At 42.7% G+C, this 20,177-nt stretch overlaps 1 protein-coding gene across 5 annotated transcripts in view; it reads left to right on the plus strand.

Moving 5' to 3' along the window:
- Positions 1–20,177, plus strand: part of PIP5K1B (phosphatidylinositol-4-phosphate 5-kinase type 1 beta) — a gene marked incomplete at its 3' end in the record, with an annotated part of 97,504 nt that overhangs the window by 46,045 nt on the left and 31,282 nt on the right. For 4 of the 5 annotated variants that reach the window (XR_014516939.1, XM_083464923.1, XM_083464922.1 and 1 more), the window contains exons 7-11: positions 4,353–4,652; positions 12,704–12,915; positions 14,704–14,787; positions 14,890–14,938; positions 15,961–16,045. Coding sequence is in view for 4 of the 5 variants with exons in the window: in XM_083464923.1 (XP_083321049.1) it covers positions 4,353–4,652; positions 12,704–12,915; positions 14,704–14,787; positions 14,890–14,938; positions 15,961–16,045 (730 nt within the window). The remainder of the gene's footprint in view (positions 1–4,352; positions 4,653–12,703; positions 12,916–14,703; positions 14,788–14,889; positions 14,939–15,960; positions 16,046–20,177) is intronic. The other variant, XM_083464925.1, reaches the window with a different exon arrangement.

Consider the following 20,177-nt stretch of genomic DNA (forward strand, 5'->3'; position numbering starts at 1 on the left):
TCATTTTACTTTCCTCCAACTGCACCAAGTAGTTGTTCTTGTTCTGTCGGTGGTATCACCTTCTCTAACTTGTCCAATCCCAAAGGTAGTGGTACTATGTCTCGTATTCCTGGTTTTAAGGCTCTTAGCTCTTCTTCAGCTTCTTTTTGCAGGTCTTCTCGGTGTTCTTTCAGAATTTTTTCTTTATCTTCCACTGATCTTATTTTGAACTTTTTCCCTTTAAAGGTAAAAGATAGGCCTTGGGGGAATACCCACCTGAAGATGGTTCTATTTCCTCTTAGCAGGGCGACTAGATCTCCGTAGTTAGACCTAAGATCCAAAAGATGTTTAGGGATGTCCTTGAATATCTCCACTCTTGATTCACCTATTTCCAAGGCCCTTTGGAAGTGCAGACTTAATATTCTGTCTCTCTCCTCTCTTGATCGGAGGGTAATCAAACAGTCTCTCACCCTGTTCTTTCTTCCCCCTCTTCCGAGTCTGAACGCACTTAATATTTAAAATCCAACTTGTCTGAGTCTAAATTCCAAAAGTCTGCAAATTCTTGCGTAAGAAAGTCAGTCAAACTGTCCTTCTCAAGTTCAGGTACAGCCCAAAACTTAAATTTGTCTGTTTTTCTTTCAATTCAATCATAGACAGCAAAGACTTATGGTCCTCAAGCTGCCTGCAAATCGGTGATATTTTTTCCTCTACAGCCAATGCTTTTTCTTTAGCTTCTTCAGCTATTTTTCGGTTTGAAGTAGATTCCTGCAGCAGTTTCTCAATAGATTCTGTATTTGAGTTCACCTTCTGCCCCAAATTATTAATGCTTGTAGTGTTTTGATCAATTTTAGTTGTCGCTTCAGCCACTTGTTTCCTCAACTTTTCCAAAGATTCAAAAATTTTATCTAATGCTGTAGCTAAGCCCCCTTCAGCTGCCATTCCTTTAGACGCCACCTGGGCTGGATCTTTCCCTGGTGGGGCAGGGAAGCCAGATGCTGACGATCTACGCTGCTGCAGTCTAATTTTACCAGATCTTGTTGTTTTTTCCTGAGTCAAATCAGCCATAACACTTTATCTAAGGATCAAGGTCAGTCCCACGATTACTTGTTTATGATGTAAAATTCCCCTTTGGTATGGCCAGTTTAGAGTGGAAAATTCCCTGCCCAATTGCAGCTATTTCAAAGTTCCTCTAGGGGGACACAATAGCAGTTCCAGTTTGTAACAGTAAAATAACTATTCCAACTTTCGAAATTCCCCCCTTTAGTCAAAAAGAGCAACAGTTTCAGATCAAGTAAGACTTTTCAGAATCAAAGTATCCTTCTTACAGAGCTAGCTGTCAAAAAGTTACATTGTCCTTTAACAGCGCGTTTCCCAATACGGCAGTTTCAATGTCCCTTGACAGTCCGTTCCCAGGCATTAAGTGGTGGTCTTAGTTCCCTTTCTCTCTTCTTTTGCGGGCAAAAGATACTTCCCCTTCTCCCTCCCCTCTCCCCGCACCACAGGGAGGGAATTCTCTTTTTACTGATGTAGGATTTGAGTCTATTTCAACGCAGTTTCCAGGCTCTTTGCTTTGACAGCCTTTACTTTGATCTATTTACATAAAAGGAAGGCGGACTTCCTGTTTACACCTTCCCACTTCGGTGCCGAATTAATCCTTTTTTCCCCTTAAGTTCCCCGATCTTCAGACTTAACCTACTCACAGGTAGTTGTTTCTTAGCCGAATTGCCACAGGAAAAAGGTCGGCGCTCTCCGGCAACAGCTGCGCGGCTTCACTCCACGGAAGAAGCAGTTAACTCTCAGCACCGCGCCAGACTCCCCGCTTCGCTCCGGAACCCTTTCCAGGGTTCCCTCGCTGATTGGGGGGGCGCTAAGGGTGCCCGCCGAGTCCCATGGTCACAGGCTTCACCCGCCTGTGATTTTCAAGGGGGTCCCCGCTTTGCCGTAGCGGAAAGACTCGATTTCCGCTGAGCTACTCCCTCAAGACTAGAGGGAATCCGCCATTGCGGATGGCGCCACCTCCGGAAGTCACCTCGTTGGCGCTCATCATAGCTCTGGTAAGGAGCACATCATGGCGATCTTTAGCACGGACAATAACATAGTCTAAAAGGTGCTAGTGGTTTGACCGAGGATGCCTCCATGAAGTTTTAAATTTATTTTTCTGTCAAAAGAGTGTGTTGGTAATAACAAGTTTGTGTGCTGCACATATCTTCAAAAGTAAGAATCCATTCTGATTGCTGTTGCCAATTCCTTCTTTCCCAATAGTCCCAGGCCAGAGATCGAAATCTTACCCAGGAGGATAATTGTATCTTCCTTAGGCATCTCTGATAGGCGTCTCTGATCCAGCTGAGAGTAAATTTTTTCTTTAATGTGTTCATCAGCATCCAGTGTTGGTGTATAAGCACTTATAATAGTAGCCTGTTAGTTTTTGGTGAGCTTTATTCGAAGGGTTGAGAGTCACTCATTAATGCCGGTATGGACTTCTGACAGGAGCTTCACAAGGTTGTTTTTGATAGCGAAGCCTACCCCATGTATTCGATGTTCTTGTTCAAATAGACCTTTCCAGAAGAATGTGTAGCCTCCTTTTTCTTCCTTCAGTTTTCCCTCGCCTGCTCTTCGAGTCTGTTGAAGCGCTGCAATATTGATGTTAAAACTTTGCAGCTCTCTTGCAGTGATGGCAGTTCTGTGTTCAGGATGCCTGTTATCTGTGTTATTCGACAAAGTCCGTATATTCCATGTTCCAAAGTTCAATTGTCTTTTACGAACGCTAGGTGGTGACCCCACTGGGCGCGGTAATCCAGTCAGGGGAAAAGGGAGGCAGACTATGTTTAGGGCACCCTTTCTAGCTCCTCCCCCTTTTCGGGGTGAGCAGAGTGGATCCTAAAAAGGGCTGCTCAGTCCTGGATACAGCTGCTGAGCTGCTCAACTGCCTTGTTCCTTGAGTCAGAATGACTGAATCTGTATCCACCGCCCATGTGCCAGTTCATGACTAGGGGCTTCCAGATTTCACGATCTTGCCCCCGTTACAATTTGCTGGTCGCCATGGGACTTTTGGGGGTTTGGGTTGGGTTTTTGGAAGACGCCTGTGCGTGAATTTGTTTTATATGCACGCTGATCAACACACAGTCTTTGCAGTAGGGCTCTGTTCCAATGGCATGAGTAGTCATGATGAACCGGTAGATCCTATCTGCTGCAGCCTTCACCCGCCTTCACAGCTGTTGTAACATACCGCTTGTTATCACCCGCCTGTTCTGCCGTTGAGGACTTCTTGGATCATTCTTTGTCTTGCTCCTTCCCTTTGACATTACTGCCTTGGGTGACCCTGCTGGGAGTACGAGATTCCCAACGGCTTCACTCACAAGGGTCATAGGAACATGCAAGCCCACTCACTACAACAAGGTGATGATCCAGCGAGTGAGACTTAGTAAACTATGCATTTGTATACTAGCAGAGTCACTGTTACCACCTCTTACATCTAGTCATTATTTCAGAACTTGTCTGTTTAGGCCTTCTGACTGTCCAAAATTTGAGTAATAGGCTCTACTTTTGCCAAAAAAGAAAGTGTGGGGAGAATGTCTGCTCACCTGCGACTCCATTGCCGAATGGCCCGACCATGGTGGGTTCAGGGAAGTTGCCATCTTCCGATGTGGTCGGGGGAAGGGATGGCTGGCACTGTCCCCCTCCAGCCACAAGAGGCCCTCAGGCAAGGATGTTCAGTCCCCACTCAGCCAATCAGAAGCTGGATCTTGGGGTTGCGAGCAGACCACCCTTAGCTTTTTTAAGGGGGTGGCCAGATGTTGGCTGCCCTCTTGGCTGATCGCCGTGGGAAAAGGTGGGGAGAATGTGTTCCACATGGATTTAACCAGAGTTGAGAGATCAGAAGTGGGCCACATTATCCCATGCATCTTCTCTACTGTTCACCAGAATTTCCTCTCTGGAAGCATAACATATTCAGTGACATTAACCTCTATTATTAATTAGGTTTCCCTTTAAATTAGAATTTCAAAATAGCTGGAAACTCCTTGCTAAGGGCTAGTGTTCTGGTTAACGTCAGTTTATGTGGTTAATGTTCACTATGATTTATGTCAGTACCTATGTAACAGATAACCATAGTTAAATTTCAAACCAAAGCATGGAATAATTTAGATTGCTTGTCACCACTGGTCCTCAGTGTAGAGAGCCTTCCAATTTAAGAGCTTAACTTTTTTTTTAGTTTAGTTTAAAATAAAACACTTCAAGCATTATTTCATTAAAAGTATATGTCTGGTTTGTTTAGGATAGACTTGACTTCCTAGTCTATATTAAGGTGCATGCAGAAATCTTATTTTAAATGTGCTTCTGATGTTCATTGGTGCTTCTTCATTTTGTTTTTTAAGAATCTCAACCAGAATCCAAGGACACTCCTACCAAAATTTTATGGACTGTATTGTGTTCAGTCGGGAGGTATTAATATCAGGATAATTGTGATGAACAATGTTCTGCCTCGATCACTGAAAATGCATTTCAACTATGACTTGAAAGGCTCCACGTACAAAAGGAGGGCATCCAGGAAAGAGCGAGAGAAGTCCAACCCCACCTTTAAAGACTTGGATTTTCTTCAAGACATGCATGAAGGATTATATTTTGACTCGGAGACTTATAGTGCACTCATGAAAACGCTACAGAGGGATTGTCGAGTAAGTAAGAACTTTTGATACCAATAGCTGTTGTCAGACCATGACTCCACTGTGTACACAGTGCGGGGTGAATGGGCTCTTGTCCATAAAAGAGTTCTTGTCCACAATAACTGCATTTCATCTTGAAGCTTCCAGCAGACTCCCTTGTTTGTGTTAACAAAATATAGTTTTGGCTTGAAGGGTCTAAAAGGGAACCGTTGAAAGGAAGTAGGTGGAAAGATGAAACAAGAGGCAGTAAATGTGATATTCTTTGTATGATTTTGGTGTCTCATGGTTGTGTTCTTGATTGCTGTCTTTTCCTTTCTAACCACACCTAACTGTGTTTCCTTTCATTGATCTTTCCTTCTTTTTTCCAGTCTGTTAGGAACTCTCCAGGTTCCCTGTTGGGCCCTTTGTTTTTATTCTTTGCCTTTACCCTTTAGGTTCTCTTAGGCTGCAGTCCTATATACACTTATTCAGGGGTATCTCAGTAGGACCTATTTCTGAGAAAACATGCATAGGATGGCACTTTATTCAGTCTTTCATTATGAATCATCGTTTTGCAGTCTTGCGTGCATTTCCCATACATGATTTCAACTAGACACGCTGGGCTGCAACTCCATTCCAGCCTTTTTCTTCTGCCTGCAGCTCTCTCTGCTCCTCCCTTCTGCCTTCCTTTCTCTCTGCCTGCCCTCCTCCCTTCTGTTGGCCAGCTCACAGGAGGAGAAGGGAGGCAAGGCACTGGAGGTGCAAGGGAGCCCCCCCCCCCAGCCCTTCTGCTATGCTCAACCCTTGAACAAACCCTCCACATATGATGGGATTTGACTGTACATTGATGGTGGTCAGAAACACTTTTCTAATTTATATTCTTATTTGATTAATCTTTCATCTTTTCATCTTGCTATTATCTCTGTGTGGTTTCTTTTCTTTTAAGGCCAAGTCTTTCAGAGATGGGATTCCTCACCCTCTTTCTTTCTTTTCAAGCTAAAGATCTTGGTTTTGTGTTTGGATTCTTATGTCATTCTCAACCCCCCGGATTTAGTATTTTCTTTCTCTGACAGCTTCCCATACCTTGTTCATTATCTTCTTTCCCCCCAATTGACTTGTTGTAATGTCCTTTTAGTTGGTCTTCTCTATCCCACCTTATGGCTCTTGTTTTTGTTTTGCATTTTGCCACCTACTTAACTTTTTCGGCTCAGATGCACACAATGTTTCTCTGCTCTTGGTTTTTCTTTGCTCTCCTACCTTGCCCATTTTGCATAAAAGGTTCTGTTAACTTGCCTTTTTGTATGTATTCATGGTCTAGCTCCTGCTGATTTCTCATCTTGGCTTTCTACATGTTTTTTCCTACATTATATGCTTTTTGTCTCATTGCTGCTTATTTGTGAAAAGTATTACTGAGTTGATTATCTACCTCTTCTTAAAACATCTTTCAGGAAGCCTATGTTTAAAGGTTGTTGCTGCCTTCTTATGTTTTGTTCTATTTTCAACTTCCTTTCTAAAGAAAGCATGTAAGCCTTTTGGGCTGTGTCTATTTTTGTGTTTTGTACACCATGTAGCTCTTAAGCCATTTCAGAAATTGCTATTACTATATGATGTGATGCATCAGCAGTATCAAACTGCAATACCAAACCCAGAGTAACATGGTTACGTTTAATGTTTTTGGAGTAGAACTGCTAATCCAGACTTAAGGTACAGTCACTGAAAGTTAAGTCTTGTAGTAACTTGTTTTTTTTTAATTAAAAGTTTATTTTATTAACAACTTTCTATGGAGCCCTTCAGCGTCAGTTTCCAAGGGCGTATACAACCTATGATAAAACATAAAAATATACAATAAAAACTATAGAGGGTTGCATTGCATTATGTCCTTGATGCTGATGACAAGAAAAGAGAAAGCTGCCTTATGCTGAAGCAGTTTTGGGATATAATTTCTATTGGCATGCATACAGTTAGACAAGTAGTAGTTGGGCAGATTTCACCTCAGCAGTGGTACACTCATTTTAGCAGGCTCTATGAGTTGTGTATTTTTAGGATGTAGGTTTTATATATGATTCTAGATAGCAATGTGATTTTATGCAGAATTTTATACTGTTGCTTTGTGTGCTGTACCTATTTCTCTTACATGCAAATGGCCAATGGCCCAAGCAGTAACCAACAGCTTATTACTATAGAATAGGCTACACTGGCCCACTTCTCCCAGGGGTTGAACCTGGGGCCTTGTGCAGTCAAAGCTGTAGCCCTACCACTGAGCCATGGCCCTTCCTTAGCCTGTCAAAGGGAGGGAGGCAGGCGACTTTTGCGGATTTTTCTCTCCTGGACCCTCCACGGCATCCTTTCTCCACTCTGTGAGAGGATCCCTCTCACCTGCTGGAGCATATTGGGGGGGGGCGTTGCACATGAGACTGCAGCTGGATGTGCAAAGCGACAGAAGAAGCCTCCCTCCCCACGTCACTCATGCAAACCTCACTGGATCAGTGTGAGAGTTTGCATTGGATACCGCAGTTGAAAGCAGCATAAAACAAGGTACAAAAGGTTTTGGTTTTTTAAAGCCTGGGAGATTAAAAGGTCTTTGCCTGTCACCAAAATTATGACAGTAGAGATGTCTGCCGAGCCTCCCTGTGCAGAGGGCAGGGAGGTTGCCCTGTCTCCTAGGATGCTGCTAGGGAACAAAATAAGTGAAAGACTCTTAGGCAGGTGTGGCCAACATGGGGCTCCCCAGAGGTTCCAGCCAGCATGGCCAGCGGTCAGGTCAGAGGAGAGTCGGAGTCCAGCAACATCTGGGGAGACCACGTTGGCAGCTTATTTTGTAGGGGTAATAAAAGGAGTAAATCAGAGTTTAAAAAGTGCATTGAATGAAAATGTTCTGATGCGAAAACAACAACAACAACATACTAATAATTTATTATTTGTACCCAGCCCATCTGACTGGGTTGCCCCAGCCACTCTGCGCAGCTGCCAGCATATATAAAAACATAGTAAAACATTAAGCCTTAAGAAGCTTCCCTATACAATGCTGCCTTTAGATGTCTCCTGGTTGAAATGGGGTTATAAAACAAAAAGGGCATTCCTCATGGGCAGATTGCAATGTTCATTGGCGCAGCACAACCCGATGTCAAGTCGTGTTAGTGAACATGAAGCCATCTTTTGTTTGGATTTTGAGTGTGAATTTGGAGATGATCTAATAATCAGCTGCATGCTCATGAGACATTCTTCCTAACAAAAGGCACTGTTCCTCATCTTTGGTCTCCAGAAATGAATATTCCATGAAATCAAGCTATTAGTGACCATGCAGAATATATGCTCTGGACACCCACATGCTTCTTCTACCCTTAGAGTGTCAAGAGGTTTATTGTGGCCTCAAACTATGAGGCTGTAAAAATGTATCACAGTGACAAAGTTCCCACTTGTAAGGCCCTTGAACCAATGTTCTTCAAACTTGGGTCGTTGGATGTTGCTGATCTGCAACTCCCACTGTCCCTGACGTATTGGCTAAGTTGGCTGGAGAAGCTGGGAGTTATAGTCCAACAATGTTTAGTGACCCAAGGAATAATATTAGGTCCTAGTTACCCAGTATGGTACCTCTCCTTGTACCATTCTGCCTTGTGTGTTGATATCTGCTGGTGATGCCCTGCTTGTTAGACCATTTTCAAATTAGGTTTGTACCTTTACAGCTCATGAAAGGGTCTCATCAGTGGCAGCTCCTCCGCTGTGAAATGTCCTCCTTCTTGAAAGCTGGCTGGTGCCAAGAATGATTAGTCCTTGACACCAGCTAAAAACTTGCCTCTTTAGCCATCATCAGGCCGCTGATTTTTGAGTAGAGGTTACGCGGATTAATTTTATATTGCTTTAATATTTTTATTGGAATTGTTTAGTTGTATTTTATGTCTGATGTATGCTGCCCTGGGATCAATTGTTTGATGAAGGGTAGGTTGAAAATGAAATACATAATAAAATATGGTACCCCAATTACTCAAACTGGGTATGAACAGCACCAAATTTATAAATTCATAATGTCTTATAGCTTGGTATTGATTCCATGATAAAAATGTTTGCATCCTTTTAATAAAAGGATAAGTGGAAGAATGAATATGGGAATAGGCAGTAAGAGGGAGATACTGAGAGAGGAGTGAAGAAGCAGGGAGAAAAGTGAGGGATGTCGTGCCAGGTTAATAATATTTAACTGTAAAACTTTTGTATGTGACGGTTGCCTGTTCTGAATGTAACATTCCTTAATTAAATCTAGGTTTATATTTAATGATCTGTGTTCTGGTCTGGGTGGTTTAGAAGGAAGATAATCTCACACGACACACACACACACACACACACCGGTTAATTTTTCAATAACTTTCAGAGTTGTTGACTTTCTTCTGTTTGTCAATAAAAATTAATCAACGATGCAGCATTATTATTGACACGTTATTGTTTCCCAGGAGTCAGACTGACACTGCAGGAAAAGAAAAGCAATGGAGGAGCATTGCCACATTTTTCTATCACACACACAGATTTGTCTTTACTATTCTTTGTGCAAACTGGTGCCCTCTCCTTTCCTAAAGCCTGTAATTACCCAGTTAAAAGTGCAGAAATATTACCAGGTTACCTGTAATATTTTTCTGTTAATAACATAGTTTTATTACTGTTTATAATTTTAATGTTCTACTGGATACCAGCACCTGTTCTCTTTGTACCAGTTGCAAGTATTGTCCCATACAATGCATATACTGATGCTGATATACTGAAATATTCAATTTGTTCAAAGTGGTGTAGATTATACTAATCACTAACCTTGGGATAAAGGACCTTGAATGTTCCCTCCCTCATGCTCACAGAATGAACACTGAACCACATATCTAAACCACAATGATGGCAAGTAAACATTGCATGTGAAAATAACTTTAGTTTGTTGGTTATCAAATAAAGCTTATATGTTGCCTTCAGGGATTTTCCCCCAGCCGGAACTCATTTCCAGCACCTCTCAGTTGGGCACCATTTTCGTTATAAGAGAACAAGGGAGGTGTTCGTGGTGAATTCCGGCACCTCTTTTTCTAGAAAAATAGCACTGGTTTCCATATTTAGACAATAATATATAAGAATAATCTCTTAATAACTTTGCATATTCATTTCTCATATTGACTGTTTCTTAATGCAGATTTATGAAATGTGTAACAGAAATGCAGTGGCCTTTGAATTTTGTACTGTTGTTGTTTAGTCGTTTAGTCGTGTCCGACTCTTTGTGACCCCCTGGACCAGAGCACGCCAGGCACTCCTGTCTTCCACTGCCTCCTGCAGTTTGGTCAGACTCATGTTTGTGGCTTCGAGAACACTCCAACCATCTCGTCCTCTGTCGTCCCCTTCTGCTTGTGCCCTCAATCTTGCCCAACATCAGGGTCTTTTCCAGGGAGTCTTCTCTTCTCATGAGGTGGCCAAAGTATTGGAGCCTCAGTTTCAGGATCTGTCCTTCCTGTGAGCACTCAGGGCTGATTTCCTTCAGAATGGAGAGGTCTGATCTTCTTGCAGTCCATGGGACTCTCAAGAGTCTCCTCCAGCAGCATAATTCAAAAGCATCAATTCTTCGGTGATCCGCCTTCTTTATGGTCCAGCTCTCACTTCCATACATCACTACTGGGAAAGCCATGGCTTTAACTATACAGACCTTTGTTGGCAAGGTGATGTCTCTGCTTTTTAAGATGCTGTCTAGGTTTGCCATCGCCTTTCTCCCAAGGAGCAGGCGTCTTTTAATTACGTGACTGCTGTCACCATCTGCAGTGATCATGGATCCCAAGAAAGTAAAATCTCTCACTGCCTCCATTTCTTCCCCTTCTATTTGCCAGGAGGTGATGGGCCCAGTGGCCATGATCTTCGTTTTTTTGATGTTGATCTTCAACCATATTTTGCGCTCTCCTCTTTCACCCTCATTAAAAGGTTCTTTGATTCCTCCTCACTTTCTGCCATCAAGGTTGTGTCATCTGCATATCTGAGGTTGTTGACATTTCTTCCGGCAATCTTAATTCCGGCTTGGGATTCATCCAGCCCAGCCTTTCACATGATGAATTCTGCATATAAGTTAAATAAGCAGGGAGACAATATACAGCCTTGCCGTACTCCTTTCCCAATTTTGAACCAATCAGTTGTTCCAGATCCAGTTCTAACTGTAGCTTCTTGTCCCACATAGAGATTTCTCAGGAGACAGATGAGGTGATCAGGCATTCCCATTTCTTTAAGAACTTGCCATAGTTTGCTGTGGTCGACACAGTCAAAGGCTTTTGCATAGTCAATGAAGCAGAAGTAGATGTATTTCTGGAACTCTCTAGCTTTCTCCATAATCCAGCACATGTTTGCAATTTGGTCTCTGGTTCCTCTGCCTCTTCTAAATCCAGCTTGCACTTCTGGGAGTTCTCGGTCCACATACTGCTTAAGCCTGCCTTGTAGAATTTTAAGCATAACCTTGCTAGCATGTGAAATGAGTGCAATTGTGCGGTAGTTGGAGCATTCTTTGACACTGCCCTTCTTGGGGATTGGGATGTAGACTGATCTTCTCCAAACCTCTGGCCACTGCTGAGTTTTCCAAACTTGCTGGCATATTGAGTGTAGCACCTTAACAGCATCATCTTTTAAAATTTTAAATAGTTCAGCTGGAATATCATCACTTCCACTGGCCTTGTTATTAGCAGTGCTTTCTAAGGCCCATTTGACTTCACTCTCCAGGATGTCTGGCTCAAGGTCAGCAACCACACTACTTGGGGTATACGAGACATCCATTTCTTTCTGGTATAGTTCCTCTGTGTATTCTTGCCACCTCTTCTTTATGTCTTCTGCTTCTGTTGGGTCCTTTCCACTTTTGTCTTTTATTATGGTAATCTTTGTACAAAATGTTCCTTTCATATCTCCAATTTTTTTGAACAGATCTCTGGTTTTTCCCATTCTAGTGTTTTCCTCTATTTCTTTGCATTGCTTGTTTAAGAAGGCCTTCTTGTCTCTCCTTGCTATTTTTTGGAAATCTGCATTCAACTTCCTGTATCTTTCACTATCTCCCTCGCATTTTGCTTGCCTTCTCTCCCCCACTATTTGTAAGGCCTCATTGGACAGCCACTTTGCTTTCTTGCATTTCCTTTTCATTGGGATGGTTTTAGTTGCTGCCTCCTGTATAATGTTACGAGCCTCCATCCATAGTTCTTCAGGCACTCTGTCCACCAAATCTAAATCCTTAAACCTGTTCCTCACTTCCACTGTGCATTCATAAGGGATTTGACTTTTACGGGATTCTTGCCCACAGTAGTAGATATGATGGTCATCCGAACTGAATTCGCCCATTCCCGTCCATTTTAGTTCACTGATGCCCAGGATGTCAATATTTATTCTTGCCATCTCATTTTTGACCACATCCAACTTACCCAGGTTCATGGTTCTTACATTCCAGGTTCCTATGCAATATTTTTCTTTACAGCATTGGACTTTCCTTTCGCTTCCAGTCATATCCACAACTGAGCGTCCTTTCGGCTTTGACCCAGCCGCTTCATCAGCTCTGAATTTACTTGTACTTGTCCTCCGCTTTTCCTCAGTAGCATGTTGGACGCCTTCCGACCTGAGGGGCTTATCTTCCAGCGTCATAACTTTCATATGCCTGTTGTCTTTGTCCATGGAGTTTTCTTGGCAGGGATACTGGAGTGACTTGCTGGTTCCTGCTCCAGGTGGATCATGTTTGGTCAAAAGTCTCCACTATGACCTGTCCATCTTGGGTGGCCCTGCACGGCATAGCTCATAGCTTCTCTGAGTTATTCAAGCCCCTTCGCCACGGCCAGGCAGTGATCCATGAAGGGGAATTTTGTACTACAAAAAGTTTATTACTAGGTTCTAGTCTCTTGGTTATTTTGTTTATCTCTTCTCTGTTTTGTAAAATTCACATCATTCTGTAGCTGGTAAAGTACTGTACTTTTCTTGGATTTGATATCTGATGCCAGATTGTTTGTTGCATATCCTTAGAAAGTTTTTTTTAGTTTTTTTGTTTTACCTCTGTGAATTCAGCCTTTTGGTTTTGGCAGCATAACCAATTTCAATCTAAACATCTTTATTACTAGGTACTGGAAAGCTTTAAAATAATGGATTATAGCTTGCTGCTGGGAATCCATATATTGGACTGTGCTGCAAAAGAGAGAGAGGGTGAAACTTCTCAAAACACATCGGATTCTAAACGCCCAGGAGGACAGAGAGTTCTCTATTCTACAGCGATGGAATCAATACAGGGTCCAGGAAAATCTGGGGATTGTGTCATCACAGAGAGTACCAACACGTAAGTCCCTAAAAATCTGTTCTCTTTTTATTTTATTTTTAATAAAGTTTTTTTATTAAAGATTTTCCTTGTTTACAAAAGCACATGCATTGTCTTTTTTTCAGGTTATGTTTTCTACAGCTCAGTTACATTTGTTGTGAGACATTGGTGTTATGTGCAGAATAGGGTTAGGAAGAAGAGAGGGGGTGGGGTGGTAAAGCCTATGTTCTTTGCTTAGTGTATGTGTGGGGTTTTGTGTCAGCTTCACTTGAGTAGCTTCTCTTTCTATTTGCTTGTTATGTTTCCTTGGTGGTGAGAGAGGTTGGGGTGGCCTGGGGGTGGATGGTTGCATTTGCTTCGCTGCAGTTGGATTTCTTTGTGCATGTGTGAGGGGGGCGTTGTTGTTATCCATATGCTGTCGGTGGGTTTGTGGTGTTGTCTTGTTGGGCTGTGTATGTGATAAACGGGAGGCGTACCGGAGTGAAGGGATCCTCTTCTATTTCTCGCTGTGTCAGGTTCAGTCTATTGGTTAGCTTTCCTAGAAAGGCTGTTCCTCCTAAAAATCTGTCATTAAAACAAAAAAGAGTTAATGGCTATTTCTGAATCATTCCCTCATGTTCCAAATATTACATCTACAATGGGCTTTCAATTTGTGAATGATGGAAGGATAGATTTGAATCAAATATCTTTTGGAAACCCAAAACGCAGACCAGAAAATCCCAAAAAAGAGATTGGTTTATCAGTTGTGTGCCCAAGAAAAGCAGAAACCCAGGAACAGCCTTAAATCTCTGGTATTATTTATACTATTTGGGCACATACCAAAGGGAAATAAAGAAAAATGTTAATCATGTAAGATTACAAGTAATGTTGTAACAGAAATGTAAGTGTGTGAAGAGGGAGAAAAAGTGGCTTCAGAAATTGCAACTACTGACTTTCTCCAAAAAAAAGATTTGCAGATCAGCTGAGGCAGTCAGCCCCCTGACACTTTTTCAAATGTCTGGTGACCTGGAGCAAGGTGTGCTCCCATTGCCCACCTGCTGTTGGTTGAGGTGAGCATGCCTCACTGAAGTAAAGGAACCATGGGGAACTCACTTGAAGTGAGAACTCACTGCTCCTTTGGAAGCCATGCCAGTTCTGGCCCTCTAGCTGACATGGCGTAGGTTGTTAGGTATGGGACAGGTGAGCCTGGCTTGCTAGGAACAGGCAGGCCGGCCCAGTGGGGAGCCCTGATGGCCAAAGTTGGCCTGCACTCCTGCTATAGATAGAGGCATAATAGAAAACCTTTACCTGCGGCAGCCATGAGATCAACATCCCTTAAGTCCTTCCCTGATAGTATCACTGTGTGGTGCTATTCACACTCATTGTTTGCAGCAATTTGTGTGTAAAATGAATGAAGCTGTGCTCCAATTGTTGTTAGTTCTTAACCTGTACATCATGCTGTAGATCAGTGTTTCCCAACCTTGGGCCTCCAGCTCTTTTTGAACTACAATTCCCATCATCCCTGACCACTGGTCTTGCTAGCTAGGGATGATGGGAGCTGTAGTCCAAAAACAGCTGGAGGCCCAAGGTTGGGAAACACTGCTGTAGATTATACTGGAAAATTGAAGCCAGAGTACACTTGTTAAAATGAAACTAAAAGGATAGTCTGCTTTGAACATCCATTTTGTTCACCAAACCATGTTGTCCTTTGCATGTGCTGTCTTAATCGAAACACTATGGGTTCTTTTGTTTTTCATTGCTAGTATGTTTCAGTTTTAACTTTTCAAAGAAGATCTAATGTATAATGTCTCACTCTGTTGCTTCTCTTAGAATGGGTGGCATTCCGGCTAAAAGCCACAAAGGAGAAAAGCTTCTGCTATTTATGGGCATTATTGATATCCTGCAGTCTTACAGGTAACATAGAATAACATTATTTGGATACAGATATATCTACTGGATTTAAATTGGTTGTAAGATGGAGTATATGTCATTAAGTGCTTGTGTGTGTGTTATTAGGTTAATAAAGAAGCTGGAGCATTCCTGGAAAGCACTTGTTTATGATGGGGTAAGCCATGCTTTGTATTGTTTGAATGTTTGGTTTTTGTGTTAATTACTTCTCTCTTACTATTGACAATTGCATACTGTGTGTGACATGAGGATATTTATGCTGTTGAAGTTCACTGCCATTGATGCATTTGCTTATTTATAAGTGACAAATACCGATCGACAAATATCCGAAAGTTTATGGTCTGCCTAGTGGTAAACAACAGATGGAAGGAGAGGGAGAGGCAAGGGCCAAAGGGAAAGCAACTGCAAATATTGTTTTCACTGGGGATGAAAACAAAACTGGTATTTGCAAAGGCTAGAGTGCAAAAACTTTTCTTAAATTAACAGACAAGAAATAAGCTTTCCAGTGGCAAAGACATTCAGCACAACAGCTAGCATCCTAACTCCCCGATAGTGTTGGTAATTAATCTAGCCTCCCTTTGCATGTTTTAAAGACTTCATCCATATAAGGCATCCATATAAGGCTTGTTATTTGTTCAGGCAACTGTATCTGGAACATCTGTCTTCATCATGAATCGGTTAGGGAATTGATAAACACCTTAGTAAGCCTTCAAACAACATCTCAATGTTTAAACAGAGGGAGTCAGTCTTTAACTTCCCCTGAAGAAGTTGGGGAGCCTCTGTAAATATTATTATGAAATTAAATGGGCTGAAGTTGAACAGTACACGTTGGCAATGATACCTTGACAGTGAGTGACGAACACTGGATTTTTTTAGTTACATGATCTATTGAAGATTTCATAATTCTGTTAAAAATGTCTTCCACCATAAACAGTGGATGACCTCCTAGGTCACAGAAGTAGACTTGCTCTCCTTGCTGTGCAGCCCCTCCCCCAAATCTGCTGTGGCCCCCAAAGCAGATTTTGGAGGCATTCAGGGAGAGGTGGAATCTGTTCCACTGATGATGTCCATTCTGCTGAATGATGAATATTGCTGAATTTCTCCATTGTAGTCTTTTTTAAAAAATGTTTTCTCTCTGATTGTCCTAATATTAAATACCTTTATTTTTTTGTCTTGTAGGACACAGTTTCAGTACACAGGCCAAGTTTTTATGCTGATAGGTTTTTAAAGTTTATGAGTTCCAGGGTATTCAAAAAGAATCAGGGTAAGTGCCATGTCACCAGTCGTGAAGTTAGAGCCACTCTTCAGTTGTTGCTTTTGTTAGTTGCATTTATTCATTGCTTTCTACAAAAAAAGTCTCAATGTGACATACTTCTCCTATGGAGACACCTTGAAAATAGCTTTTGAATGGTGACTTAGCTGGTAAGATGGCTGGCACTGTTGGTGGATGTGTCACATGATGAAGAATAGAAAGGGGAGCCCCATGTTAAATGTTGCTGGGAGACACAGGGTGCAAGACAGCTGTTGCCATCATGGTATGCCATCTGCTTTCCCGAAGAATTTGGCTGCTATCGAAAACAGACTGCAGGACTAGATGGAGTCCAGGGGCTGCTTTGCATGACAGACTGTGGCTTTTTACTGCTGTGCTATGCTGAGGTTAAACCAAGGGTTCCGTTAATGTTTTATCTGAACTGGGACTTGTGGTCAAGCTCACAAACCACAAGCTGTAACTAAGACCAGCTGCAGCTTGTGGTTAGTGAGGAGAGAGCCTAACTACAAGTCCCAGTTTACACAACATGTGAAGCTCACAGTATGGCACAAAAAAAAATTTGAGGAGCAAAATGGCTGAGAACTGCTCTCCAGGAGTCGACGTGGTCTTCACAAGTTATAGTTTGATAAACCGTTTAATGCAAACCAGGTCTTTGTGTGATCCAGCAAGAATCTTCCCAAGTTATATGTCACATTTTTCATGCTTTAAGTTCTCTCAGAAAAATTGTTTTAGAAGTATCTATGATTCTGTGATTCTGTCTGAAGGTGGGCTGTCCACAAAACTTTGTAATGGTGTTTCTGCCTGTGACTCTTAAGTCATACCTAATGCTGGCACAACTGTTGAGAATGTTCTGGCTTATTTTCAAACATAGCAAGGTACAGTGGTGCCTTGTTTTTCAAACAGCTTAGTTCATAAAAAACTTGGAATTCGAAGGCTGCAAACCCGGAAGTAAGTGTTCCGGTTTGTGAACTTTGCCTTGGAAGCCGAACATGCTCCGTTTTGAGTCCCAAGCTTCCATCTTTACTGTTGCACTGCTAATTTGCACCCCCCATTGTAATTGTAGTGTTCTGGGGGAGAGCTCTGCAGCCCAGCTGGTTTGAAGAGTGAGAGAGAGAGAGAGCTGCTTTGGGGGGGGGAGAGAGAAAGGACTGGCTGGGGGGGGAGAGAGAGTTGGGCGCCTGCCCACCCTGCACCCACCCATGCACCATCAGGGGAAGCAGCCAGCGCCCACCCTGGACCCATCCCTGCCCCCTCGGGGGAAGCAGCCTACTTGAAGTTGGACATGCCTGATCTACAATACTGTTCTATTTATTTTATACTACAGTACATTGATTATTGCTTTCCTTTTATGGATCAGTGGTCTTGTTAGATAGTAAAATTCATGTTAAATTGCTGTTTTAGTGGTTTTTAAAAATTTAGAATGGATTAATCCATCTTGCATTACTTTCTATGGGAAAGCATATCTTGGTTTTCGAGCGCTTTGGTTTTGGAACGGACTTCCGGAACGGATTAAGTTTGATAACCAGAATACCACTGTAGTCGGGATGCTTATAACTACTTCTTCTTCTTCTTCTTCTTCTTCTTCTTCTTCTCCTCCTCCTCCTCCTCCTCCTCCTCCTCCTCCTCCTCCTCCTCTCTCTCTCCCCCCCACCAACCTAGCAGTTCAAAAGCAGACCAGTGCAAGTAGATAAAAAGGTACCACTTCGGTGGGAAGGTAAACAGCGTTTCCTTGTGCTCTGGCTTCTGTCGTGGTGTCCCGTTGTGCCAGAAGCTGTTTAGTCCTGCTGGCCACATGACCCAGAAAGCTGTCTGTGGACAAACGCCGGCTTCCTTGACCTGAAGCAAGATGAGTGCTGCACCCCATAGTCGCCTTTGACTGGACTTAACCGTCCAGGGGTCCTTTACCTTTACCTATAACCTATTGGAAGTTATCTGAACTTTTGTAACATGGAATGTGTCATTCAAGTATTTTGTGAGTGCCTATGCACACATTTTTTAAAAAATATAAATAGTTCAGCTGGAATACCATCACTTCCACTGGCCTTGTTATTAGCAGTTCTTTCTAAGGCCCATTTGACTTCACTCTCCTGGATGTCTAGCTCAAGGTCAGCAATCACACTACCTGGGGTGTACGAGCCATCCATATCTTTCAGGTATAGTTCCTCTGTGTATTCTTGCCACCTCTTAATGTTGTGAGCCTCCATCCATAGTTCTTCAGGCACTCTGTCCACCAAATCTAAATCCTTAAACCTGTTCCTCACTTCCACTGTGTATTCATAAGGGATTTGATTTAGATTGTATCTTACCGGCCCAGTGGTTTTTCCTACTTTCTTCAGTTTAAGCTTGAATTTTGCAATAAGAAGCTGATGATCGGAGCCACAGTCAGCTCCAGGTCTTGTTTTTGCTGACTGTATAGAGCTCCATCTTTGGCTGCAGAGAATATAATCAATCTGATTTTGATGCTGCCCATCTGGTGATGTCCATGTGTAGAGTCGTCTCTTCTGTTGTTGGAAAAGCGTGTTTGTGATGACCAGCTTGTTCTCTTGACAGAACTTTATTAGCCTTTGCCCTGCTTCGTTTTGATCTCCAAGGCCAAACTTGCCAGTTGTCCCTTTTATACTTGATTCCCTACTTTAGCATTCCAATCCACTATAATGAGAAGAAAATCCTTCTTTGGTGTCACTTCTATAAGGTGTTGTAAGTCTTCATAGAATTGCTCAATTTCAGTTTCTTCAGCACCAGTAGTTGGTGCATAAACTTGGATTACTGTGATGTTAAAAGGTCTGCCTTGGATTCGTATTGAGATCATTCTATCATTTTTGAGATTGCATCCCAGTACAGCTTTCGCCACTCTTTTGTTGACTATGAGGGCAACTCCATTTCTTTTACGGGATTCTTGCCCACAGTAGTAGATATGATGGTCATCCGAACTGAATTCGCCCATTCCCGTCCATTTTAGTTCACTGATGCCCAGGATGTCAATATTTATTCTTGCCATCTCATTTTTGACCACATCCAACTTACCCAGGTTCATGGTTCTTACATTCCAGGTTCCTATGAAGTATTTAAGCCTCTGCTTAAAGACCTCCAAAGAAGGAGACTCCACCACACTCCTTGGCAGCAAATTCCACTGTCAAACAGCTCTGACTGTCAGGAAGTTCTTCCTAATGTTTAGGTGGAATCTTCTTTCTTGTAGTTTGGATCCATTGCTCCGTGTCCGCTTCTCTGGAGCAGCAGAAAACAACCTTTCTCCCTCCTCTATGTGACATCCTTTTATATATTTGAACATGGCTATCATATCACCCCTTAACCTCCTCTTCTCCAGGCTAAACATGCCCAGCTCCCTTAGCCGTTCCTCATAAGGCATCGTTTCCAGGCCTTTGACCATTTTGGTTGCCCTCCTCTGGACACGTTCCAGTTTGTCAGTGTCCTTCTTGAATTGTGGTGCCCAGAACTGGACACAGTACCAGTGTGTAATTCTGGTAATTCTACCAGGCTTGTAATTCTGTCAAAAAACGAGATCAGGTTAGTCTGACATGACTTATTTTTCAGAAATCCATGCTGACTATTGGAGATCACAGCATTCCTTTCTAGATGCTCACAGACTGTTTGTGTTATGTACTGAGTTGAATAGGATCCAAACTGCAGCAGTCTGATTGGTCCTAGAACAATAGGATCCAAATTGCAGCAGTCTGATTGGTCCTAGAACAATGCAGCAGTATGATTGGTTGGCAGGAACCACCCAATCCTGCTCCAGATAGAAGTGAATCCACAACCTGATTGGCTTACAGTAGAATTCCGGGATTAGCCAATCATGTGCAGCCCATTGTGTAAATAATGTATATAAAGCAGATACTGTGAGGGGACTTTCATTCATTCCTCCTCACCACTATGAGCTGAATAAAGAGCATGAAATCACTTTGCGACTCTGAGTATATTTCACTGGCGACGAGGATGGGATCCCGCTGAGCTGACTGCCACACACAGCACCGCAGCACCGCCACCTGCCGCACCGCTGCCTCGCACCGTGTATCCAGCCTTCAGCTCCGGGACACAAGGAACTCAGAATGGCAGCCAACAGCAGCTTCTCGCCATTCAACCCAGCATCTGGATACTGGGAAGCGTA

The sequence above is a fragment of the Podarcis liolepis genome (assembly GCF_965112155.1).
Source record: "Podarcis liolepis genome assembly, chromosome: 11".
In the NCBI taxonomy this organism is placed as follows: Eukaryota; Metazoa; Chordata; class Lepidosauria; order Squamata; family Lacertidae; genus Podarcis; species Podarcis liolepis.